This window comes from Amblyomma maculatum, chromosome 1 (assembly GCF_055883805.1).
Source record: "Amblyomma maculatum isolate TAMU_Amacu chromosome 1, ASM5588380v1, whole genome shotgun sequence".
NCBI lineage: Eukaryota > Metazoa > Arthropoda > Arachnida > Ixodida > Ixodidae > Amblyomma > Amblyomma maculatum.
Genome location: NC_139344.1, coordinates 297,189,450 through 297,217,167, shown reverse-complemented (window position 1 = coordinate 297,217,167; position 27,718 = coordinate 297,189,450). Strand labels below are relative to the sequence as shown.

At 46.7% G+C, this 27,718-nt stretch overlaps 1 protein-coding gene across 1 annotated transcript in view; it reads right to left on the bottom strand.

Moving 5' to 3' along the window:
- Positions 1-26,746, bottom strand: part of Ide (Insulin degrading metalloproteinase) — a 192,390-nt gene extending 165,644 nt beyond the window's left edge. The window contains exons 1-5 of the mRNA XM_084591631.1: positions 26,637-26,746; positions 19,028-19,230; positions 9,433-9,509; positions 9,340-9,366; positions 9,170-9,273 (exon numbers count right to left, since the gene is read on the bottom strand). Of these exons, the coding sequence (XP_084447757.1) occupies positions 9,170-9,273; positions 9,340-9,366; positions 9,433-9,509; positions 19,028-19,196 (377 nt within the window). The 5' untranslated portion in view covers positions 19,197-19,230; positions 26,637-26,746. The remainder of the gene's footprint in view (positions 1-9,169; positions 9,274-9,339; positions 9,367-9,432; positions 9,510-19,027; positions 19,231-26,636) is intronic.
- Positions 26,747-27,718: the final 972 nt, after the last annotated feature.

The window sequence follows — 27,718 nt, the reverse complement described above, 5'->3', positions numbered from 1 at the left end:
TGATAGGGCTTAGCGAGGTTAGGAGGCCAAATGAGACATACTTGTGGGGACCTGCGCCACATATCTTTAGGGCCCGTGGCGCGCCGCGCATTCAAAGGCCGCGCTACTTCCCAATACTCCCTGCACGCTGCCTGTTTCCCCCTCCCCGCTCGTTCGGGGATAACCAGTCCCGCACGAGGGGGCTATAAAGGAAGGCACGCGCCGCCGTCTTCACTCTTCGCTCATGGCTGATCGCTGCCTGCCCTCAGATACGACGACCCCGATGACCTGCCGCACCACCATGGACTTCCAGACGTGAGATTAAAGATGTTTTGTTACACGGCCCGCTGTGTATTTGTCTTGCGCATCCCTTGGGCAGAGAAATCGCCCACATACTGTACTGAAGGGCAGACGTGTGTTGTCGAGGCTTACCGGAGAGACGAGAACTAGGAGTAGGGTTCGTTGTCAATAAGGATATAGCTAGTAATATAGAGGAATTCTATAGCAATATGAGAGGGTGGCAGGCATCGTAATTAATCCTAATAAGCGATATAAACTGAAAGTTGTGCAGGCCTACGCACCTACATGTAGTCATGATGACCAGGCAGTCAAAAGTTTCTACGAAGATGAATTGGCATTGGGGAAAGCAAAGACGCAGTATACGGTATTAATGGGCGACTTCAATGCCAAGGTAGGGAAAAAGCAGGCAGGAGACCAGGCACTGGGTGACTATGGTATTGGTTCTAGGAATAGCAGGGGGGAGTTACTAGCTGAGTTTGCAGAGCGCAATAACTTACGAATCATGAATACCTTCTTCAGCAAACGGAAGAACCGGAAGTGGACATGCAAAAGCCCTAACGGGTAGACTGAAATGAAATTGACTTCATACTGTGTTCCAACCCCGGCATATATGCGATGCAGTGACCACAGGATGGTAAGGTCACCAAATAGTCTAGATCTGAAGAGGGAAAGAAGTCCATCAACGAATTAGCAGTGAGGGGGAGGGCAGAAGAGTCCAGGAGCTCTAACTGAGGATGACGACATTAGCCTAGAAGCAATGAATAATTTCAGAGATATCATTACTGAGTGTGCTGTAGAAGTAGGCGCTGAATTGTTAAAGAGGATAATGGTAAGCTGTCTAAGGAGACAAAAGATTTGATTAAGAAATGCCAAAGTATGAAAGCTTCCAATCCCACAGACCAGATAGAATTGGCAGAAATATCACAAGCTAATCAATAAGTGCAAAGTGGTCGATATAAGGAAGTATAACATGGAGAAAATTGAGCATGCTGTAAAGAACGGGAAAACCTTAAAGCGATGAAGAAATTGGGCATAGGCAAAAATCAGATGTATATACTAAGGGACAATGCGGGCAATGTCCTCACGAATATGGACAACATAGTCAAAATAGAAAAGGAGTTCTATACTGATCTCTACAGTAGCCAAAGAAGTAAGAACAATAATGAGATTGGCGGTAAGGAAAAGCAGTCAGACATTCCGCCAATGACGAAGGACGAAGTTAAGAAAGCATTAGAAACTATGAAAAGGGGGAAAGCAGCTGGAGAGGATTGTAGCTATAGATTTGTTGAAGGACGGGAGGGATATCGTGCTAGAAAAACTGGCCACCTTGTATACGCAGTGCATGATGTCACTGACGGTACCGGAACCATGGAAGAACGCAAACATTATCTTAATTCATAAGAAAGGGGACGCTAAGGACTTGAAAAATTACAGACCAATCAGCTTACTTTCTGTTACGTATAAGGTATTTACCAAGGCAATCGCTAATAGAATCAGGACAACCTTAGACTGCAACTAAGCAAAAGATCAAGCAGGTTTTCGGAAAGGGTACTCTACTATCGATCATATCCATACCATCAACCAGGTGATAGAAAAATGCTCGAAATATAACCAGCCCTTATACACAGCATTCATCAATTACGAAAAAGCATTTGACTCAGTAATCTGTGATTTGCAAAGAATGATTAATGACCTAGACAGGGTTAGTCGAAAAGTAGACTTGAAAATCAATATGCGACGTTACGCGATGAGGAAGACGAAGTGTTTCCTTCTCTTGCCTCGCGGAAGGGACAAGGCGATGACGAAGAAGTGGGACTGGTTCCGTGTTGCTGCTTGCTGTTATGCCACTTGAGGCTGTTGTAAATACACGGTAAATACATTGAGTTTCCACGTAACATCTTGGTGGAGGTGCAGCGGTTGATCCTCGCGTCAGCCTCCGCACGACAGAACTCCGCAGCGGCCGCCTGCTTTCCTGCCCAAAAATGCCTCAAGATACCGTCCCCACACCATCGGGGGGGTCATCCTCGCCCACACGCGCGATCCTGGCAGTTTCACTGGTACCGGCAATACGAACGTGGACGAATGGATACCAAAGTATGAACGTGTGAGCACCTATAATCGCTGGGACCCGACCCTCATGCTAGCGAATGTTGTTTTTTACCTCGAGGGCACTGCGCTAGCCTGGTATGAAACTCATGAAGACCAGCTGACCAGTTGGGATACTTGCAAAGAGAAGCTCTGCGAACTCTTTGCAAAACCCCTTGGTAGAGAGCTTGCTGCACAGCGAACCCTCGAGACCCGCCTCCAGACAGCTACCGAATCATACGTGGCCCACATCCAGGACGTCCTCGCCCTTTGCCAAAAAGTAGATCCCAACATGTCGGAGTGCGCCAAAGTTGGTCATGTCGTGAAGGGTATCGCTGACGATGCATTCAATCTGCTTGTGTACAAGGACTGCAACACGGTTGACGCCATCATCAAAGAATGCCGCCGTTTTGAAGATGCCAAAAGTCGTCGCATAGCCCATTCGTTTGCCCGCCTTCCAAATACTGCTCCAACGTCTTCGTGTCAAGATTTGCCGTCCCAACACCAGCCAACGACGACCCAAAATTTAACCCGTATCGTCCGCCGCGAACTCGAGGCCATCGCTCCCGCTACCTTGCCGTCACATTTGACCGACGGTCACCACCCGGACGTTCCCTTAATTCAGGCCGTTGTCCGCCAAGAGCTAGCCATCTTGGGACTCAACTCCGTTGCTGCTGTCAGCCCGCCCCCTGTCGCCGACGTTCGCACAGTTTATCCTGGTCGGCCTTCCTATGAAACCGACGTTCGCACAGCTTATCCTGGCCGGCTTGCTTATAACCCAGACGTTCGCAACCTTTACTCTGGCCGACCTGCCTATGCTGCCCCGCGTCGACGTAATCCAAACGAATGGCACACATCCGATAACCGGCCTATTTGTTTTGCTTGCTCCTACGTCAGCCATATCCCCAGTCATTGCCGAAATCGTTGGTTCCAGCCACAAAGATCCCGCCTTCCGCCCTCATCTATCTACGATGACCGCTCTCGTCCCTTCTCACGACCCTTCAAGCACAGCCGCTGATACCGAGTCTTCACACCTCAACCGATCACCCTCCCCCCACCACCATCAGTCCCGTTCGCCCTAACGCCGTCACTTTTCATTTCCCAGTCCATATGGCCGTTCCCCGACAGAAAACTAGGAGCTGCAGTGTCTAGAGGTGATGCTGCAGCAGGGTCCACGATCTCAAATCCTCATCTAGCTCTTCGTACGCGCCGTAATTTGCTCACCGTGCTCATGGATGGCACAGCCGTTCAAGCCCTCATTGACACCGGTGCGCAAGTTTCTGTCATGAGCCCAGAAATCCGTTCTCGCTTGCGAAAAGTGCTGACCCCTGCCCCTATACAGGTTGTGTGTGCTGCAGATGGAGCAACGTCAAAGGTCATTGGCTTGTGCTCTGCCTGCGTAACGATTTCTGGCCGCCATACTACTGTCCTCTTCACAGTTCTGCAGCATTGTCCTCACGACATCATTCTTGGCCTCGACTTTCTTTCTGACCATGCAGCTATCATAGACTGTGCTACAAGCGTCGTTGAACTTGACCTCCCCTCTCCTTTCGACCCACCCTCCCCTGTTCTGCACCGCCTTTGTAGTGTCGACTTTGTCCGCCTGCCACCTGAAGCCGCAACTTATGTTACATTCTGCTCTATACCCTCTATTCCCGATGGACACTATATCGTTACCCCAACCCTTGATGCTCCCCTAACCCGAAGCGTTGCCCTTGCTCATACCGTCGTCACAATGACCGCGAACCAAACATGCCTTCCTGTTTTGAACTTTGCGTCGCAAATCCAGCCCCTTCCGCAAGGCATCTAGCTCGCCACTCTGTGCCCTATGAATGAATGCGATATCTCCGTTGTGGCCACCGGTTTAACGCCCTCCACTGACTGCTCTTTATCTGAAGCTTCCAGTCTCCAAGGCTATGCCAAGATGATCAATCCAGACTTCTCCTCCACAAGCTCATGTCTGCTGGCATCTTTCAGAGACATTTTTGATTTCGATCAACGCCCATCGTCTCGGACCACTCTTGTGCAACATCGCATAAACACCGACGGTGCTGCTCCTGTTCATCGCCGCCCTTATCGCGTATCCGGTGCAGAACACCAGGTAATCTAAAAAGAGGTTGATAAGATGCTCGCTCAAGACATCATCGAACCCTCGACGAGCCCGTGGGCATCCCCAGTCGTTCTGGTTAAAAAGAAAGACGACAGCTGGCGCTTTTGCGTCGACTATCGCCATCTCAACAGTATCACTAAAAAAGACGTCTACCCTCTTCCCAGAATCGATGATGTCTTAGATTGCCTCCATGGAGCTAAATACTTTTCTTCCATCGATTTACGGTCCGGGTATTGGCAGATCGCTGTTGACGAGCAGGACCGTGAAAAAACCGCCTTTGTCACACCAGACGGCTTGTACCACTTTAAAGTCATGCCGTTTGGTCTCTGCAATGCACCGGCGACCTTTGAACGAATGATGGACTCCCTTCTACACAGATTTAAATGGACAACCTGCCTGTGCTACCTCGACGACGCCGTCGTTTTCTTGCCGTGCTTTTCTTCACACCTTGAACGCCTCACCAGTATTCTCAATGTATTCCATACGGCCGGCCTCCAGCTCAATTCATCAAAATGCCAGTTTCGTCGCAGCCAACTCACCATTCTTGGACACATGGTTGACGCCTCTGGAGTGCGACCTGATTCGGCAAAAATTCACGCCGTCAAAGACTTTCCGCGTCCCCAGCCTTCGAAGGATGTGTGCAGCTTTAACGGCCTCTGCTCTTACTTTCGCCGCTTTATCAAAGGTTTTGCCTGTATTGCTCGTCCTCTCACCGACCTACTTAAGAAAGACACCGCTTTCACGTGGGGCCCTGACCAGCAAGGTGCGTTTTCAACGCTTATAAGCTTACTGACGTTTCCCCCTGTCTTGGCTCATTTCGATCTCTCAGCTTCCACTGAAGATGCCTGCGGATATGGGATCGGTGCAGTGCTGGCTCAACGCCAACATGACAATGACCGCATCATCGCATATGCTAGCCGCCTTCTCCCCAACGCCGAACGCAATTATACGATTACTGGCCGCGAGTGTCTCGCCCTTGTATGGGCTGTCACTAAATTCCGACCTTACTTATTCGGCCATCCATTCTCAGTTGTAACCGACCATCATGCGCTTTGTTGGTTGTCATCTCTGAGAGATCCCTCCAGCCGTCTTGGTCGTTGGGTTTTGCGCCTTCAAGAATACTCCTACAACGTCGTCTACAAGTCGGGGCGCCAAGTTGGGGCGCCTTGATAAAGATGCTGATTGTTTGTCTCGCTATCCTGTAGAACCCCCTGATCTCAATGACACGGGAGGCAATTCCCTGTGTCTTCGCCCTCTCCAATCTCGCCAACATAGTGGGCGAGCAGCGCAACGATCCATCCTTAAGATCCATCATTGAAGGCCTGACATCTGGAAGAACAGATTCTTCTCTGCAACGTTTTGTTGTACAGGATGGAGTGCTCTACCGCCGTAACTTTCATAATGACGGTCCTCCCCTCCTCTTGGTGATTCCCAAAAAGCTTCGCTGCTCTGTTATTGAAGAACTCCACGACCTGCCCACAGCTGGTCATCTCGGTGTGTCTCGCACTTACGACCGGGTACAGCGTCGTTTTTTTTGGCCAGGACTATACCGCAGCATCCGGCACTACATCGCAGCCTGCGACATGTGTCAGCGTAGGAAAAAACCATCGCGGCCACCAGCTGGCCTTCTCCAACCTATTGACGTGCCCCTGGAACCATTTTATCGTGTTGGGCTTGACCTTCTTGGCCCCTTCCCGACGTCACGGTCGGGTCACAAATGGATCGCAGTGGCAACCGATTATGCAACACGTTATGCCATCACACGAGCTTTACACACGAGCTGCGCTACGGATGTCGCTGACTTTCTTCTACACAGCGTCATTCTCCATCACGGCGCTCCTCCTCAATTAATCACCAACCACAGCCGCTACTTTTTGTCTCGAGTTGTTGAAGACATCCTGCGCTCATGTTCTACGAAGCATAAGCTTGCGACCGCGTACCATCTTCAAACCAACGGCCTTACCGAGCGCTTCAACTGCACATTTACGGACATGTTATCCATGTATGTATCACCTGATCACCAAGACTGGGACCTCGCTCTTCCATATGTGACCTTTGCTTACAATTCTTCCAAGCACGACACGACTGGGTATTCACCCTTCTTCCTGCTCTTTGGCAGGCACCCCGCTTTACCTTTGGACACGCTGGTTCCACCGGCTGGCCGCCCCATAACTACCTACGGAAGTGACGCCATTGCGCAAGCCACGAAGCGCGCCAAGCAGCCCGTAGTCAGCTCCTCACCTCTCAGACTTCTCAGAAGTCTGCCTACGATAAGCGACATCGCCACGTAACCTATGACCCTGGGTCCTTGGTTCTTTTATGGTCTCCTGCACGCCGCACTGGTCTCTCCGAGAAACTTTTGTCCCCCTATAGTGGCCCTTATCGGGTGGTGCACCAAGTCACTGATGTGACTTATGAACTTGCCCCTCTTGTGCCCGCGTCCTCCTCCTCTCGCCCCACTACTGACATTGTCCATGTTTCGCGCCTGAAGCCATACGAACTGGTGCCTTCTTTGTCAGATTAGCGGCGGGACAACGCTTACACAGCCGGAGGGTCATGTTACGCGATGAGGAAGATGAAGTGTTTCCTTCTCTTGCCTCGCGGAAGGGACAAGGCGATGACGAAGAAGTGGGACTGGTTCCGTGTTGCTGCTTGCTGCTATGCCACTTGAGGCTGTTGTAAATACACTGTAAATACATCGAGTTTCCACGTAACAATAGCATTCATCGATTATGAAAAAGCATTTGACTCAGTAATCTGTGATTTGCAAAGAATGATTGATGACCTAGACAGGATTAGTAGAAAGATAGGCTTGAAAATCAATACGCAGAAGAGTAAAATAATGTTCAACAGCTTCGGGAAGGAACAGCAGTTTACGTTAAGTAGCAAATCCCTGAAAGTGGTGGGTGAACATGCCTAACTTAGGACAGGTAGTAGCCACAGATGTGAACCATGAAAAGGAAATAACTAGGGTAATATGGTTGAAATGGAGCGCATTTGGCAAATACTCACAGATTATGACTAGCAGCTTTACCGGTCCGCTCAAGAGGAAAGTATATAAGTTGTATCTTACCTGCACTCTAGGGAGCTGAAACGTAGAGGCTAACAAGAAGGGCTCTACCTAAGTTGAGGACAACGCAGAAGGCTATGGAACGAAAAATGGTAGGTGCAACATTGAGAGATAAGAAGCATGCAGAGTGGGTCAGAGAAGTAACTCAAGTTAATGACATTCTAGTGGAAATCAAGAAGAAGAAATGGGCAGGGCATGTACTGCGAAGAGAGGAAAACCAATGGTCGCAGTGTATTCACACGACGAACCAAATCGCGAAGCGATCAGTCACGTGACCTCTGATCCGCGGTCCGCCCGTCGGCGGCGAGCATTCACACGGCGGGAGAGAATAGCAGACAACAGAGCAGACTTACTCTTGCTCCCAGATCACTGCGCGAGAGGAGAGCCTCGTGCTGGCACGCTGTTGTCGAGGGTAGCCTACTATGTACGGTGGGTGAATGCGCGGGTATGCGCAGGTGCGGCAGCCTGCAACTACTGCTGCTGCGCCGTTTTGCCGAGGTATTGTTACGGTGACTGTTCCACTCGATGTGGTATACCACACAGGCAGTTCTCTGCAGTGCAAGCGACCGCGCTTTACTCTATGAGTGCTGCATGAACATGCTGCTTTCAACCCTTGGAAGACGACCATTCGAACTGCTGCCCTTATGCTCCCGGTATGTGCCAAATGCCAAAACTTACACAGCGTAACTGCAAGCGCACCAAAATGCTTGAAGAAAGCGATGAATGTATTCAAGCGACTGCCCTGTGCAGCCACAAAGCTCGTGCATTCGGTATCGCACAGTTGCAAGACCCTGTCACTGTAATTTCTGTGAAAACCATGTACTGCGAATGAAGGCAAAAACATGGCTTTAAATTACAGGCTAGTTCAACTTCAAAATAGAAACGACTACCGCGTGGTACTAATGAGCTCCTGCTATCTTTTTACGTAATTGTAACAGAAATCGCTGCGCGCAGTACAAGCATCGGGCTAAGATGATTGGGATACAGAACACAGTATGACGACCGTTTGTGCTTGCTTCACGACTGCCCAAGTCAGTCGTTTGAAGCCGCTTCTCGCTTTCCTCCAGCGTTTTAGTGCAATGCATGTTACATTGTGCATGCTTGGGCACCGGGAGCATAGCTGGAAAGCGTTCCGCGAGAGAAATTATTTTTTTTTTTAAATGTCTCATCCATGAAGGATCCGAACTGTGAAAAGAACTCGCGGCCTTATCGCGAATCGCTGCTCGCGAACTGAAGCGGAGCAGCGGAAATCACCGACGTAGGGCCACGTCACACCGAATCGCGAGGGCGATTCACAATTTGGTCCGCCGTGTGAATCCACCTTTAGGGTAACAAACTGGATTCCAAGGGAAGGAAAACGTAGCAGGGAGCAGCAGAAAGTTAGGCGGGCGGATGAGGTTAAGGAGTTCGCAGGGGCCAAGTCGATGCAGCTAGCACAGGACCGGGTTAATTGGAGGAGTATGGGAGAGGCCTTCGCCCTGCAGTGGGTATAGTCTGGCTGATGATGATGAATTCCAGTTATCCATATCTTATTACAGACAGCAGCTCCAGAGAGATGGGTGCTGTGATGCTTATCTATTCAGTTGTTGCGTGTGCGAGTACAGGCGGAAAAAACAATTTCTTACCTGTCCAAGGCTGGTTCCAAGTTCTCAGGGGCAACATCAAAATAGTAGCAAGTATGGTCATTGGCAGTGAACGCATTGCTGCTCCCCGCATGTTGACACAAGTACTGAAGGAAGAACAACCACATGAGAAAAGGCTACACCACAAAAGCCTCAGCGAAAAGTAAACATACCTTGTGGTACTCATTCTCAGATGGATACTAAAAAGAAAGGTGTGCATATATGTACATACAAAAAGCCAGCAGTTAATGAAAAAGCACACTCACCTTTTCTGTGCCTAAAAACAGCATGTGCTCACAGAAGTGAGCTAATCCGGGCAGTTCCCATGGGTCTGACATGTAGCCTAGAGAACAAATTTTTTAAAAGGCGGAAATTACAACCACAGCAGGCCCTCAGTGTAGCTGAACAAGCTTTGAAATATTCATGCACGAAGGTTCCCTTCAGTAAAACCTCATTTGAAGTACTTTAAAACAGGATAACAGCCTTTCTAAAATAAAAAAAGCCATCACACACATAAGAAAGAGCTCTCCTGGACAAAGGCCCCCCCCGACTAAAAATTTGATTTCTGGCAAGTTTCCAGATACTCCTTCACACCTGCTCAAGGGCATATCTTTAAAGACACCAAATTTTGGTGGCATTTTTCTCCTTGTTAGTGAAGACATTCCTGTATATATCGATCCGCACGCATTTTTCGCCTACGACTACTAAATAATTTATAAGTGAATTTTCTTTTCTCACCAGCTTCGGTTTCGACAGCCGAGAAATGGCTGTGATGTCACAATCAAGTCCTGACGTGCGGCATTAAAAACAGCGATACAATCGCAGAGTCTTCACTTTTTGCGATTCCTGTTCACGAGGCAGGCTGGCTTTATTATTGTAGTGAACTCAAACGACACAGGATTACATTGCTGTTTTTTCATACCCCACGTGATCTAGACTTCACTTTGACGTCACATCCATCGGTTGGCTTTTGAATCCAAAACAGGTGCAAAAAGAAATTCAGTTATAAATAAGTAGGCAAATGTGACGTGGTGATCCATGTACAGCAATGTCTCAGGCACCATTACAAAGAATAAAACACAAACCCAAAAATTAGAGGTGTCAATGTTTATGTTTTCATGCCATTAATACATAATTCCCCATAACTAGCATATTTTTCTTTTATTGTCTTTTACGATAAGCGAGAGGACTATACAATAGCAGCAGTGGATAGTGGGGCAATATCATGTAGGAGATGTGCTGGGTTTTATGGCACATAGGCAGCTAAGGCCATTATGCACCAAATGCAATAAGTCTGCTTGGCAGAAGGAAGTTAAAAAATTATTTTAAAACACTACAATAGGCTTAGCACGTTAGCATCTTTTAATGGGATGTCATAGAACTGTGAGAAATACTTTTTCCAAGTTTGCACCTATCCACAGCGTTCACATGTAGATTTGTCTTTCTTTGCTAGAATGAAGTTGTGTCCAATATGAAGGCGGCATAAAATTACTTCAATGAAACGTTCTTGATGACTGTATGATTTCCATTCTTCTGGTTTGTATGGTCTAACGTCCCAAAGTGACTCGGGCTATGAGGGACGCCGTAGTGGAGGGAAATTTCGACCAGCTGGGGTTCTCGCAGTGACATCGCACAGCACATGGGCACCTTGCTTTTCGCCTCCATCGAAAAGGGATCCACATCCTTGGCCACAGTAGTCAAGTGCTCTAACCACTGCATCAACGCGGCGGGTCTATTCTTCTATAACTGCTTTACTAGGCAAAACTTATTTACTTCATTATCCCATGGTCCCTGCCATTTCTCTTAGTTTTCTTCGCAAATTTTGCATTATCATTTTCACTTCCCGTATTTTAGCATTACAGGCGGCACATACATCCGCCCGCTCATTACCGATGTGGCTTGGTAATTTAATGCCAAGTCTTCGTGTTTTTGCCGTTGCTACGATATGGACTATGTCTCCTACTAAAGGCTTTGTTGCATTTTTGGGATGTAGTGATATAATAAATGGTACTGTTTTCTATGTTGTTCTTGACTGCTTTTTCTACTGCTAGGAATAAGGTGCAACATCCAACGGTACAAACTGAAGCATACTGAGCCAACCTTACTATTTTAACGCGGTAGCGTTAAGGAGCTCGTGTCGCAGAAAACCCGGTGTCGTCGGCGGCGTTGGCCGTGAGCGATAAATCCCGGCATGCACTTCATGCATGCACTTCATAAATAAAAAGCAACTTCCAAGATGGGCTGGGTGGGAATCGAACCAGGGTCTCCGGAGTGTGAGACGGAGACGCTACCACTCAGCCTCGAGTTCAATGCTTGAAAGCGGAACAAAAGCGCTTCTAGTGAATGCGGTGTTGCCTTAGAAACGTGCTGTAGAACGTTATACTGCGGTGTATATCGGTAATTATGAGCATGTTACTTACAGAAGTCGCAGTTACACGAGTAGCGAAGTACGTTTCCGCTACATTTCTTCTGCGCTCTGCGCACATGCAGAGCCATCTTGCGGCAAAAACACAAAAGAACCCCTCCTCGCAATGTGCGGCGCTGCCCCGACACGTGGCGCACCACTCGCCCCTGAAGTTTCGCCGTGCACCCTCACGGGTTGTAGAATCAAGCGTCTTTCCTTTCTTTAGATCACTATCTTCGCTCACCCGCTTCTCCCCTTCGGGCCGCGCGGGTACCGGTGCGAGGATGCCCCAATACCCTTCCGTTTAATAAGTTTTCTCGCTCTCTCCCCTTCCAACATCCAGCGTGCGTCACTCGAACAGTGGTGTTTAGGCGACGCGGCTCCTCTTTCCGCTCACAGCGCGATTGCTAGGTGCAGCGTCTGATGCCGGACGCCTCTAACGTGATCGCTGCGCCGTAGCGCTTCTGCTGGGAAAGCGTCCCCTGCGATGTGTGCCGAGCTGCTTCCGAGGAATCATGCTTCTGCGTGGTGCTCCCAAGCGAGATAGAGGACGATCCCATCAAGGCGTCAGCCCCATGATCGCGTCCGCCTTCATGACGCGTCGCTGCCCGGCTTTCTCCCTCCGAGACACCGAGTTCTTTGGTTCGTTCCGCTTGCTCAGGCGCACGTTTCGTTGCCGCGCCGAACGCTGTGTGACTCAAGAGCATACCGAGGGAATGAGTGGGCGGTGCGAACGAGGTGCAATAACGCTATCGCGTTCCACTCTTGAATGCGAAGCTTAAGCGTCCTCCAAATTTTCCCCCGTTTGTCTTCTACTACAGCATTGCCAACATAATTGTTTTGGAGACATCTGTATAAAATGCTCTGTGATCAGAGCTCTTGCATAATGTGTTTGTGTTTTATGCAAGTGTGCTACTGTGAGGTCACATTTGGCAAAGAAGTTGTACCAAGGTGGCAGTGGGTCAGGTCTCTATGCACTATCAGGAAGTGCATCCAGTATGTTTAATTCCCGGCATTGCTCTTCAAAACGAAATATGAGCGGTCAGTGACTTGCAGTTTGTTGTTGAATAGCGTTCAAAAGGGGCATTTTGTAACTATGGGGTAACAGATATGTGTCGGTAAAGCACAGAGTTTCATAATTGTCAGCACGTTTCTTCTGTCTGCTAGTGGTGCTCCATTTGATTCTACATTAAGACTCGCCACAGGTGACGTCCTGTATGCTCTGGTAGAAAAACACAAACCTAGGTTATGTACTGGGTCCTCTTGCTGAAACCACACACCCGTAGTCTAGACAGGAGCGTACTAGTGAGCAACAGATATGGAGAAGACATGTCCAATGCCTTCTTGAGAGCACTTTAAAGATGTTGAAAGCTCGAGAGGCTTTGAAGTTATCTATGTGTGGGAGGAATGCGAGCTTGGTGTCAAATGTTGCTCCTAAAATTTTGTGTTCTTGTTTTACTGGGAGTACAGTTTTATTTATGTGCAAAATAAGATCGAGCTGCAGGTCTCTCCTGGAAGAGAAAAGAACAACTATTTTTTGGGAGGAAACCTAAATGCATTTTTGTCTGACCAAGTTGTACCTGTCCTTCAGACCTTGGTAAGCTAGACGATGTGCAACAATTTGGAGGTCATCAACATAAACTGAGCACATAACAGACTTTGAAACTTTGGCTATGGAATTCATTTTTACGATGAAAAGTGTAGTGCTTAAAATGTCCCCCTGAGGTACATCGTTCTCCTGAGTTAAATTCTTTGGGAGGATTGAACCGCAGTGAACCTGAAATGAACGATCTATCATACACTTTAACATTCTGCCATGGATGCCCAAATCTTCCAAGTCATGGAGTATCCCAAGCCTCCAGGTGGTATCGTAAGCCTTTTCAATATCAAACAAAACTGCTAGACAGTGTTGCTTATATATTAATGCTTCTCAGACTGTTTCCAAGCCAGACGAGATGGCCCACTGCTGACCAAGCTTTTCTGAAGCCGCATTGGTGGACGTCAACGAGTTCTCAAGATTCAAGGATAAACATTAACCTAATATTTACTATGCTTTCAAAAGATTTGGCAAGGCAGCTGGTTAGGGCTACTGGCCTGTAACTAGTACGAGAGATTGGCACTTTTCTAGGTTTCAGGAATGGTGCAATAACCACCTTTTCCCAAGCCTTGAGCATTTTCCTCGACACCTTGATTTTATATGTAAAAAAAAATTCAAGAGTGCTTCTGCCACAAATTCAGACAGATGGGCTATCATTTGATAATATATCTCGTTGGTGCCTGCCGCAGTCTATTTACCAATAGTTAGTACTCTATGAAGTTCCTGGACAGTAAACACTATTGAAGGGTTCATTAGTATAGCCACTAGTTGGAAGTCTGTTTTTGTCTGAGAAATGCTTTCCGAGTATGTCGGCCTGTTCGTGAATACTTGTCTGTGCATGAGGGGGGGAGACTTGCTCCCACATTTTCTTTGATGTGATGGAACTGTTTATCAAAGACACGTAACTTTGCCATGTTTTCTCAGCATTACAATAAATATTTCAAGCTTTGGCCTTCACCTTTCTAAATATTGATTAGGGTTGCCTGTGTTAGGTCAGTTCAGTTCAGTTCAGGCGTTCAGTCGTGTCCGACTCTTCGTGACCCTATGGACCATGTCACGCCACGCTTTCCGGTCTCTCACTATCTTCTTAACATCACATAACTTCATCTGCAATGCCTCGAGGATGCCATCTAACCATCGCGTTCGCTGCCTACCCCTTCTCCGGCGACCCTCAACCTTTCCCAACATCAAATCTTTCTCCAGCGACTCCTCTCTTCTCATCAGATGACCAAAGTAGCTGAGCTTTAACTTTAGAATTTGACCCTCCAATGAGCAGTCAGGGTTTATGGTCGACAATATCGACTGATTTGATCTTCTGGCAGTCCAAGGAACTCTCAAGAGTCTTCGCCAGCACCACAATTCAAACGCGTCAATTCTTCGGCGGTCAGCCTTTTTCACAGTCCAACTCTCGCATCCATACATCACAACTGGAAAGACCATAGCACGAGTTATACGGATCTTGGTTGGCAGACTAATGTCTCTGCTCTTTACTAGGCGGTCAAGGCTAACCATTGCTCTCTTTCCCAGAAGCAGGCGTCTCCTAATTTCATGGCTGCAGTCTCCTTCCGAGGTAATCTTGGCGCCCAAGAACAGAAAATCTGTCACAGCTTCCACTTCTTGTCCATTGATGCTCCAGGACTTGATAGGGCAAGACGCCATGATCTTCGTCTTTTTAATGTTCAGTTTAAGCCCAAACTTCTCACTCTCTTCTTGTACGCGCATCAGAAGTCTCTTGAGTTCCACTTCACTTTCTGCCATTAAAGTGGTATCATCCGCATATCTAAGGTTGTTGATACGTTTTCCAGCAATCTTCACTCCAGCTGAAGACTCGTCCAGACCGGCCTTCCTCATGATGCACTCTGCATATAGGTTAAATAGGCAGGGCGACAGTATGCAGCCTTGCCTCACCCCTTTCTCAATCGGAAACCAGCCTTGCCTCACCCCTTTCTCAATCGGAAACCAATCAGTAAGACCATGCCCAGTTCTGACTGTGGCCTCTTGCCCTTCATACAGGTTCCTGAGGAGACAGATGAGGTGAATTGGAACTCCCATCTCTTGGAGAGCATGCCACAATCTGCTGTGATCTACGCAGTCAAACGCTTTCGCATAATCAATAAAGCAGAAGTAAATGGGTTTCTGGAACTCTCTTGCTTTTTCCATGATCCAGCGAAGGTTGGCAATTTGGTCTCTAGTTCCTCTGCCCTTGCGAAACCCAGCTTGCACGTCCGGAAGCTCCCGATCCACATACTGCTGCAGCCTACCTTGCAGGATTTTTAACATCACCTTGCTAGCATGCGAAATAAGCGCGATCGTGCGGTAGTTGGAACAATCTTTGGCACTGCCTTTCTTTGGAATGGGGATGTAAACTGACCTCCTCCAATCCTGTGGCCACTGCAGGGTTGTCCAAATCTTCTGACATAATGTATGCAGTGTGTTAACAGCGTCGTGGTTGAGGTTTTGAAGCAACTCAGCTGGAATACCATCCATTCCGCTAGCTTTGTTCTTAGCAAGGCTGGCTAAGGCCCATTCAACTTCACTCTTCAGGATGCCCGGCTCGAGATCAGTAATCACAACCGTCTTATGTTGGGTTTGCACATCCGGGTCCTTCTTGTACAGTTCTTCTGTGTATTCCTGCCACCTCTTCTTTATCTCTGAGGCTTCAGTGAGGTCCTTGCCTCGTTTGTCCTTTATCACGCCCAGCTTAGCACAGAAGCTTCCTTTGATATCTTTGATTGTCTTATACAGAGCTCTTGTGTTCCTTAATTGGCTGTTGTCCTCAACTGCTTGGCACTGTATGTTCAGGAAGGCATTCTTATCTCTCCTTGCTATTTTCTGAAAATCCGCATTGAGAACCTTGTATCTTTCTCTTTCTCCCGTACCTTTTGCCATCCTCCTTTCCTCAGCTATTTGCAAAGCCTCTTCAGATAACCAGTTTGCTTTTTTGCATTTCTTTTGCTTTGGAACTACCTTAGTAGCAACTTCTTGTATTACATCACGAACATCAGTCCACATCTCTTCGGGCTCTTTGTCTTCTAGATCTAATTCTTGAAATCGATTCCTCACTTCCACAGCATATTCTAATGGAATCTGATCCAGATCATACCTGAAAGGCCTTCTAGTTTTCTGCGTTTTCCTCAATCGAAGCTTAATTTTGGCAACAAGAAGCTGATGATCGGTGCCACAATCGGCCCCAGGCCTTGTTTTTACTGCTTGTATAGCGCTTCTCCATCTCTGCCGGCAAATAATATAATCGATCTGATTCCTGTACAGACCGTCCGGTGAAATCCATGTGTACAGGCGCCTCTTGTGCTGTTGAAAATGAGTATTCGCTATGGTCAGGTTGTTTTCTTGACAGAACTCTACTAGCCTCTGCCCAGCTTCATTTGGCTCACCAAGACCGAACTTGCCTGTAATTCCGGATATTTCTTCACTCCCGACCTTAGGTATCGGCAGATAATTCTTAAGATATTGTTTTTCCTTTTTTGCTCCCATACGTTTCTGTGAGTACCAGACCTTTCGATTCTTTTGTACCACTCCTGAAGTCTGGTGAATGGCTAGGCGAGTAGCGGCAGTGATACATGTGAACATCTCATTTAATTCAACATCAAGACTGCCCGAAAAGATTTCTAAAGCGGCATTCTCTCATAACAGTGCCCAGTCGGACATGTCCAACTTCCAAAGCCATGGTTTGGTTAAGGTGATTGATGGCGAGGATGACAGACTGATAATGAAAGGAAGATGATCGCTCCCATAGATGTTGTCAAGAACATATTTCCTTTAAAATTGGTAAAAACACTTGGTGAACAAAAAGACTGGTTGGTTTATGGGGTTTAATGTCCCAAAGCGACTCAGGCTATGAGAGACACCATAGTGGAGGGTAATTTCAACCACCTGGGGCTCTTTAATGTGCACCGACATCGCACAGCCCATGGGTGGCTTGTTTTTCGTCTCCATCGAAAAGCAGCCACTGTGGCTGGGTCCCGCATCCTCGAGCGCCGTAACCGCGGCGGGTAAAAAAAGAATAATGACAAATCTAGGCACCTCATTTTCACAGTGCTCGGAGAGGTGTATTTGCCCATGTTCAGGATGTTCTAAAAGCCAGCCTCCGTTTGCTCACTTCTCCAAAAAGAGGAGGCAGTATTAAAATCCCAAACTAAAAAATATGGACCATGCCTCTAGAAAGCTGGCTTGAGTTCTCTCGGTCCTAGCGAAAGACTTGAGGCCCTAGGTTAGTCTGTTACTTGAGTCCAAGACAGTTCCAGTGAACTTGAAATACCACCGTAAAATTTTGATTAGTTGGCAATAGGACTAGAAACTAGGCTGGTGGGTCTTTTGAATTGATTATTGGGACATGATCCCTTACACTTGAGAGAGCTTTGCCACCGCTGCAGGAGTTGTGGACAGTTTCTCCTTTTGGGCTGAGGGGCCCTGTTTGAGTGATGACAGGGCAGCTTTCACTGTCTGGGCAGTTGTGACGAGCCACATTGCCATAATTTGGTTTAGCCGTGAATACAAACGTGCCACGTGCAAGAAGCTGTCTTCAACTGGACACAACCATGTGCACGCGGAGTGTTCACAAGCACAGTGTGGATGGGTGCTCATTTGAACTGCACCACAGCCATGACAGAATTGTTGCAGCAGCGCCGAGGGAGGTCGTCTTTCCTGATCACAATGGTCACATTTTGGTCAATGACTACCCAATGTGACACAAGCTTTGGAGGGCCTTTGGTTCGAGTAAGAGGTCCCCGTCTCCTGCACCTAGGGCATCTGTGATGGATTTTGATACTATCCGGGCCGATTTCACTTGGGGAAAGTTTCTGCTCTCTTTGTCTGTCATTGCTTTTTGTATTTAGGTGATTCATTTGTTTCAACCATTAAATAAATGCATCCACAGTGCCAGCCACCCACCATGGCAAAAACACGAGTCCTGCCCATGCTAGCTGTACACCATAAATACAACCTAATATGGCAAAACTCGGGGTGGTTTGTCACATAAGGTTAACCCGAGAAAAGATAAGGAGACAGGAGAGTGAAAAAAATTAGAGGGTCTTTTAGATGTCTTTTAAGAGGAGAATGGCGAAAGCCTACCTTTCCTATCATTTGCCTCTCATCGGCGTTGGTTGCAGTGCTACACATAATTGGTTTACAGGAAAGGAAATGCGCAGTATCTGTCACACTTTCTCCGGCAAGTGGGAGTTCACTCCTGTCGCGTTCAAGTGTGGGATTGCAGATGGCAGGAACGCTAGATAAGAACACAGAATATGACAGATCTTGCGTATGGGATTTCGTTTCATGAGCCTTAAAATGGAGGATAGGAAAAGGCCAATTTCTCTGGTCGGGTCGGTGCTGTCAATGGGACACTCGGCTCAACTACCGAGACGCAGTGTCACACAAATCTGCTTTGGCAAGGTCAACTAAGGCCTCAAGAGACAATGGGATAGCAGAGACCTTTGTGGATTTTTATTTCTTTCAATGTTCAAATGGCCACACCACATACTATGCAATCTAATGCAGAGGGTGCAAGTTATCAAATACCAAAGCACACAATAAAAGGGGCACCGCTTGCCAATCCCAGGATAAAATAACTTCTCATTTTGAGCCAAATGCTTCGTGCACAATACTTGATGCAGATATTTTAGCCATTCCTCTTAAAGACATCAAGGTCTTAATACTCAATCAGTAATATTTTCCCAGCTATAAAACTGTATCAAACCTTAGGGAATGTGCTCAGTTCTACACAGTGGAACCCTTTTGCACTGCCCTGCTAGTTGCACAAGAATTTAACATGATTAAAAACACCATGCAATTTCACTTTCGTATAGTTTCCTCAGCAACAAATAAAGCAACAATGGATACTAACCAACTTGAACGTTGAGTGCAGCAGCAGACTTGTCTGTGTTCGGGTCACTAATGAGGAGCACTTTCATGCCATTGCTAAGCTCTAGGCCTCTGTAGAGATTCTTGTCCGACTCTGACTGTGTGATAGTGTTGTACACGCGAGCACCTCCATGGTCGGCATCAGGCATCATGGAGGCCGCTTGCGATAAGCTTGCTCTGATGGGCCTGAGAAAAAAAAATGTTCAAAAGAAAGATCAGTTATGAAACCATCATAGCTTGTTAATGTGACCATGTTTCCTGCTGCATAAATTCACTAGCTGCCTTGTTAAAGATGCTGGCATGTTCCACACTCCCTTTCTACAATCAAAAGAATCATGGAGGCAACATTATCACAGTACTTGAACATGCCCATGTGTTTGAAGAAGCTCTTGCGAAGTGGTTTCAGAGCAAAGTGAGAGAAACATGGCAGTGCTGTTAGCCAACACCACTTAAGATGTGATCTTGTTCTGACCTTACCTGTGTGCTAAAATCATTTTACACAACAGCTCCTTTACAATTAGCCTAGTTTCCTGTTTTTTCCATTACACATGCATAAAATTGCTCGCAGATAAGTCTTCATTTACAGTGAAATTGAACATTTCAGAGTAAAAGACTACTAAATAACCCCTTTTTTTAGCTCCCAAGGTACATATTCTTTGCCTTTCCCCACAAAACACTGCACACCTTCACTGCCATGGATCCATATCCAAACTGCAGTTAACAATATATAATCACTGTTTATGCAATTGTTGATGCAAATTAGAAAACCATCTGCGTATCAAAAGTATTCTACTCCCCATACTTACGACCTGACCTAGCTTTACACCTTCTGAAGTATAGTACATAATGTTTAATTCTAAACGTGTGTTGTGCCTTGAAAAAAATAATGCATGCCAGATACCAAAACACATTCAGAAGTATCAGCAAAACAGGAACAAAGACCCCCCCCCCCCCCCCCCCCTTTCCATTTAAAACTGCATTTACACCTCAAATGGCAATGGCCTTGTTTTCTGTTCACATTGCAGTCCTGGGTATTAATTTTGCTATCAAGCTCAGTCATTCCTATCAAAGTTAAAAAACTCAGTACAACTATGTGGAACCACCCATCATCATCATCATCATCAGCCTGACTATACCCACTGCAGGGCGAAAGCCTCTCCCATATTTCTCCACTTAACCAGGTTCTGTGCTAGCTGCATCCACTTGACCCCTGCGAACTTCTTAATCTCATCCGCCCACCTAACTTTCTGTCGCCCCCTGCTACGCTTTCCTTCCCTTGGAATTCAGTTTGTTACCCTAAACGACCATCGGTTATCCTTTCTTCGCACTACATGTCCTGCCCATGTCCATTTCTTCTTCTTAATTTCCACTAGAATGTCGGTAACTTGAGTTATTTCTCTGACCCACTCTGCACGCTTCCTATCTCTTAAAGGCCCCCTGTCCACCCTCCGGTCGAAAATATTTTCTTCCCCGGTGACTGTGAGACTTCGCCCCTAGAACGCAAGGCCGCAAAATGTTTTTGAAAAGAGTAACTAATAACGCAGTTACAGCCACCGCAATCACCCGATTCTATCATGCCTCTCTCCTTCCGTTCCCTCGCAAAGGTTTTTCACTCTCCTGCCCGAGGTCGTCTAGCCTCCGCAATACAAATTCCCCTTCCTCCTCCACGTTTGGCGGGAGGTGGGGCGTGGCTCTCCGCGAGCGCGGAAAAAAAAAAAAACGGTCGAGGGAGCGCGCGCCGCTGGATTGTCTGGTCGTGGAGAGGGAAAAGCGCGCTGCGAGCGGTAGACACCCATCCTTCTCCAGTCAGTCAGCGAGACGGACCAATGGACATCGTTCCCGGTACGTACGTCAATGCTGTGGCCCGTCGGGCCAGCGCAGGAAACGGGGAAGCTGGCTTCCCAGAGGAGAACATGAGAGAGCTTTGAATTGTATTTTCGATGCTTTGCGGCGCGCGTGTCACTGTAGCATTTTGCACAGACTATTTCCGGTACCTGATCGAAACACTGGGCTCCTTTGCTTAAAAGGGTCTTCCCTGGACAGTGGCCCTTTAATGTTATCCCTACCATTTTTCGTTCCATAGCCCTCTGGGTTGTCCTCAATTTAAGTAGAACTCTCTTGGTTAGCCTCCACGTTTCAGCGCCATAGGTGAGTACAGGTAAGATGCAACTGTTATATACTTTCCCCTTGAGCGATACCGGTAAGCTGCTAGTCATAATCTGCGAGTGCTTGCCAAATGCGTTCCATCCCAATCTTATTCTTGTTATTTCCTTTTCATGGTCCAGATCTGCGGTTACTACCTGTCCTAAGTAGACATATTTGCCCACTACTTCCAGTACTTCGCTACCTAATGTACACTGCTGTTCCTTCCCGAGGCTGTTGAACATTACCTTAGTCTTCTGCATATTGATTTTCAAGCCTACCTTTCTACTTTTCCTGTCTAGGTCATCAATCATTATTTGCAGTTCATCCCCCGAGTTGCTTAGCAAGGCAATGTCATCAGTAAATCGCAGATTACTGAGGTATTCTCCATCTACCCTTATCCCTAACTGCTCCCAATCCAAGTCTCTGAATACTTCCTCTAAGCAAGCTGTGAATAGTACTGGGGAGATTGTGTCTCCCTGCCTAACACCTTTCTTTATGGGAATTTTGTTGCTTTCCTTATGCAGAACTATGGTTGCTGTGCAGCCACTATATATATCTTCCAGTACTTTCACGTACGGCTCGTCTACCCCCTGATTTCGCAATGCCTGCATCACCGCCGAGGTTTCAACTGAGTCAAATGCTTTTTTGTAATCAATGAATGCTATGTATAAGGGCTGGTTATATTCCGAGCATTTTTCTATCACCTGATTGATGGTATGGATATGATCGATAGTAGAGTACCATTTCCGAAACCCTGCTTGATCCTTTGCTTGATTGAAGTCTAAGGTTGTCCTGATTCTATTCGAGATTACCTTAGTAAATACCTTATACGTAACAGACAGTAAGCTGATTGGTCTGTAATTTTTAAGGTCCTTAGAGTCCCCTTTCTTATGAATAAGGATAATGTTTGCATTCTTCCATGGTTCCGGTACCGTCAATGACACCAGGCACTGCGTATACAGCGTGGCCAGTTTTTCTAGCACGATATCTCCCCCGTCCTTCAACAAATCTGTAGTTATCTACAGATTTGCTGTAGATATCTACAGCAAATCCTGCAGTTATCTACAGGAACCACCCACTTGACCACTTATGTTGGAAAGCGCATTATGGCGTTCTTGACAAAAAGGGAATCTTTTCACATTCATGTGTTAACTTCGTTGTTTGTAACTTGTACTTTTCTCGATTTCCAATGAATCTTCGGCAGAAGAGGTGGATTATAGCCACAAAACTTCATAAGCGAAAGTAGTTTCAGTAAGCTCAGGACGAGCACAAGGTGAACACTCTAAAGAGCATGGCACAAGCAACCAGTGTGCCAGGTGGAAATAGCAAAACCATGAATTTCACATGTTTTCAGCTTACACGCAGCCTAATGCTCAAACCAAGTATTCATGTTCAACTCAGGTGGGAAGTCAGTGAGCTTATTTAAATGGGCACTAAGCATGACTGCGGATTACGTGCAACAAATGGTATTACTTTGATAACCATAAAACAATATTACAAAAATAGCCCCAAAGACAAATTTTTTTATGTCTTGTCTTGAAGTGATGAAATGGGGTGCTGTAGTGGAGGGCTCCGTATTAATTCAGACCATTACACCGATTCAAGAGCCTCTAAACTGCAGTGTCCCAGCAGTATCCCAAGATTCTTGTTCCACACGGCATTATTCAAAGGCAGCATTAATAAGCACAACAGTGAAAAGGATGACCACAGTGCGTAATAAACGAGTGAAATCCATTCTGTAATGGAGACATATCAGAAGCTTTACCCTTTATGTCGACCTTATGCAGGCATGGCTGTAGTGAATGCTTCAACTGCTTTCAATATGTGCAAAACAAAATTTTGAAGCATTACTTTTGTATCGCAGAAACCTACTTCTCACAGGTGTGAGTGTGCAGAATAAAAAAAGCATACATATAATAGTGCTGAAAAAAAAAAGGGGGGGGGGGGGGATAGTTATGATGCACCCTAACGAACGATAATAGCATGTGAATAAGACAAGAAAATGCACAGACGGAACTACTTGAGCCTGCAAGTTCTCAGGGTACAGATGCAAAATAAAATCGAAGCATTACTTGAGCTACACAATGCACACTACCGAATATATAATATTGAACGTGTGCAGCAGGTATAAAGGATGACGTGCACCTTTGGACAAAACACTGAGGTGATACCAAGATTAGGTAACCGCGACAAACACCACCACTGCTTACTTAAAAGAACACAACAATCATACTTATTTGACAATCAAGGAAAACATGACAAAATCGAGCATCATTCAGCTCATTCACTCACTGTCACACAAAGGTTATTTGGGAAAGCAACGGCATTCATGTGGTGCACCAAGTAATGACAACTGCAAGCTTTTCATTCCAGTCTTTTCTTTTACGGTGACAAAACACAACGGAACGTGGTCCGGTTTATGTGCTCATGGTAACATCTCTCGGTATGCATTAAGGCATCGATTAAGGTTATGATCACGTTATGATTGTTATTACATCGTTAATGCACGTTAAAACAAAACAGAAACGCTCGCACATTACCTTTGGCTGTGCAATATACAGCCAGTATATGAATTTCGTAACGTCGAAGCTGCACGTCGGCTCAAAAAACAGCGAAAGAACATCACAGGGGGTGCCCGTTCATTTATCACCGGCACACGTACCGAAAACGTGCAGCAAGTACTAGAGGTCTCTTCGATTTGGCTTGCACTGGCTGCACTAGTTCTGAAAAGTGCTGCAGAGGTGCCAAGGAGGTGCCAGGAGGTCACGTGAGCGTGCAGTGCCAGTTCCGACACTGGAGTGCGGCGGCAGCTGCCAAAACGAGTACGCAAGTTACGGTGTAGGAGTATATTCTAGGTCACGGCCGCTCAATGGAGGCGCACTTGGTGCGGCCCGTCGCGCCAAGCGCGTATTGGGAGAAGTTACAGTTTCCGCCGTTATTCTCCGCGGGGGCGCCACCACTCCAGGACAAAGCGCCGCCGGCACGCCGGGCACGGACGAGCAGACGACGCGGAAAGAGCGCGCTGGCTGGGTTGGCGCGTGTTATCGTTTTGACTACTCAGCATAACCGCGTGGTTCTGATAGTTCTGCATGCGTGTCATCGGTGCCTGTCTCAACAGCGTCCTAAGCGTATGCAGCACCATGCCAGGCAACTGCTGTGTGCCGCTGTGCACCACGAAAGCAAGAAAAGATCGGTTACCATGAGTTCCCGTACGATTCCCAACGTCGAGCAGCATGGCTGAAAAACACATCTCAGGAAGGCTATGACGGAAAAGGAAGCCGGTGGGAGCTGAGTGATAAGTCACTGGAATACTCACTGCACTTCACAGATGACGATTACAGGAAGAACATAAAACTGAAGATCCTGTACTTCCTTCAGCTGTCCCCTCCGTGTTCCCGAACTGCCCACATTACAAGTTAAGTTACTCACGCGGGCTCATGTTGAGCCAAACAACCTTGAAAAAATCAATGTGCGCAGGTCAATAGCTTTATTTTCCCCACTTGTTATAGCTACGTCACTTCATTTCCTCCTGGACAACCCTACGTGTCATCCTGAAGCACGTGTGTTTCAAGATAGCTGCGCCACGGTCATTTTTATGATGATGATATCAAAATGGTATGCCTTGCCCAACATCGCATAAGTGAAGCCATGGAGACACCAAGAGGAGCCGCTCTATTTGTCAGATGACGAGCGACTCTCTTGGTTAGAGTTGGACTTTGCCATATCGAAGACATTCAGGTCCAATGGAGGCACGTCGAAGCAAAGGCTAACCAAACAAACGTACGAAGTGACAATCATGACAACCAGATCCACAGTGGCGCAAATTAAGTATTTCTTGATCACATCAAGTATCTTACAACAATGTCTTCTGTGTGCCTTACTAGTGCATTGCATTTACCCGAATCTTATTTTCAGCTTCCGATACGCCGTAAAGCAGGCTCTAAGCGGGTCTATAGTATCGCTTTTTAGCAGCCTAAGGCAATTCAAAGGCGGGAACGACAAAGTTAACGCAAGGGCTGCAGTTTTCACCTCGGAGAAAATACTGAAGGTACCACTAGCAATATATATATATATATATATATATAGTATATAGTATATCGACTGAGATTATACACATTTTGCCCTGCTTTGTGCAGGTTGGCATCTTGGCATCAGTCTGCAAATCCACCTATCAACAATAGGCAGCTATAAAACTTGGCATTCGTGATTATGAAAGTACCTTGCCAACTGCCATATCACGTCTGCTGCGAGAGAGTTTTCGAGTCAGCTTGGATTCATTCATGTGTGGTGTGAACCAGCAGCTGACATAAAGTTAGCACCGATTGCATTCTTGGCTGGTTACCTTGCACGTCCATTTGAAGAGAAAGTATACGAATAGTTTTACAGAATCTCATGAAACATTTTTATTTATTCTGTTTTCAGTGCCTGCCCGTGTTTTCATTATTTATATATTACCAAAGTTTAAATGACTTCTAGTGCTTACTTTAGAGTGTCAATAATTTTATTTTATTAGCCCCCATCCATTTATTAACTTCGTGCCTTGTGATTCCTGCAAAACCCTGGACTTATCAAGATGATGGACGCCTAAGGTATCTGAAAATCACCATGCACCTTTGTTAGCAAGGTGATGAAGTGCCCGCAGGTCATAAGAAGCAGCAAACTATGCAACATGTTAGTTTCATCCCTTCTTCCCTATTTTGTGCAATTTCCGGAGTTGATTTGCGAGAGTCACACTAAGGACCTGACTAATGCGACCACTGCTGACCAACTGGACAGGCAACATTAATTAGACAGTGGAAAAAATCACGCTTGCACGTAAACCTTTTTCGAGAAAAGTTCTTCGCTTGTAAAATAAGCTTGCGTGTCTTCTGTGCATCACGCGGCTTCATAATCAAACGAGAAAAAAATTGCCTGAGCCTGCGGGCGTGTCGTTGAACTGGCTGTCTTGTGTTGTTTCTTTTGCAACAATTTGTGTTAGCTAGTATGTTTTGGTGATGGTACCCACTTGAATATTATTTCCAGTGAAAACGGAGGAACAGGCTGAACAATAATATTGAACGCTACGTCCTGAATTGTAAGTTTCCAGAAAAGTGCACGCTGAATAAATGGCCCCAGACCATGTCCCGATTTCAAGATTGCAATATCTAATACGTTATTACAGTGGTTGAAACGCAACTAAATGGGTGCGCACTCAGCGAAACACACGACTGCCTCGTTCTCGTTGTAAACGGAAGACCACGAATGACTTGGAAAAGCCTAGTGATGATGACTTGCCGCTATCACCTTATCAATAGCTAACTTGCACATACAGCGTGTTGCAGAATTAGAGGCGCGATGTAGAATGCTTCTCCCAGCTAAACCGCGGAATCCTTGCAGTTCAAATTTCGCACAGAAATCACATTTTGTCGCTAGTATTTTTTAATACTAAATTTGTTTGGGGTACTTGCCTGATTCGATCAGAAGAAGTCAGATGTTCCCATCGCCTGCGCCGGCGGCGACGCCAGACGAACCGCTGCCCCAGCGATGGGACTGGTGGCGCCACCTCATGCTGCTTACAACAACTCAAACCTTCTGCCAGAAACGTTCGCCCCCTCTTTTCCTGCTACAGAGTTGTTGTATTTGTATTAACTCTATGACTAGTGCCACCATGGAGGAAGGAAAGGGTGCCACCATGGAGGAAGGGGTGCCACCTGCCGGTCGCCACCGCGCGATCTTGGTAAGCTGCGCATGCGCGAGAAGAAAGAAGGTAGGTGAGGAGGATCTGTTTGTAGTCTGGCGGATGTGACGTAATAAATTGCTTATTTTTGTTTTTTGCTTGCGTGTACTCTCGTACCCAGACGCTTTTTTTTATCGCCGCCTCCGCACCCGCAGGACCAGGTGCTTTTTTTTTTTTTTTTTTTCCTTTTCAATTTTGGCGCGCAGTGGTACAAGCAAGCGGGAGGCTTGTTCGCGCCGTGTTTCAGATTGACCAGACTGGAATGTATTCTGCAAAATAGACTGGGCGGCACCCATCCTTGCAAGTTTCTTCAGACTTTCGTAAGTACAGCGAAAATGCAGCGCAAAACACTTACGGTGGCATCCCGTACTTTCCTCGCCAACTTAGGAGAGCTCATGGCGCCGCTCTTTTCACGTTACAGCTTGTCTGGAAAGTTTTTCTGCATCGATGCGTTATTGCTAAGTGATCTCAATTCTTTTTGCGGCATCTTGCTGTGAGTCGGTGGCTTCAAGTGAAGCGTAGAGGATCTACGAAGCTCTTTTCCGTGCGCCAGGAAGCAGTCCCTTCAATATCCGTGCTTCGATCGGTCGCCGGCGACTCATTTTCGAGTGCGCCTCCGTTTTGCTCCCGAATAGCCCTGTCTTAGCAAGAGCAACCATTTCTATTTTTTGTTTCAGTGTGTGCCGAAATACTCTTGCTGCACAGCGATTTTGGGATCTTTGCTACGTCGCAGCTTCTGCTCATGGGCTCTCCTGCACCATGAATGCCTTGTGCCTCATGAAAGGTGGGTACAAAATGTGTGCTGGCAAAAAC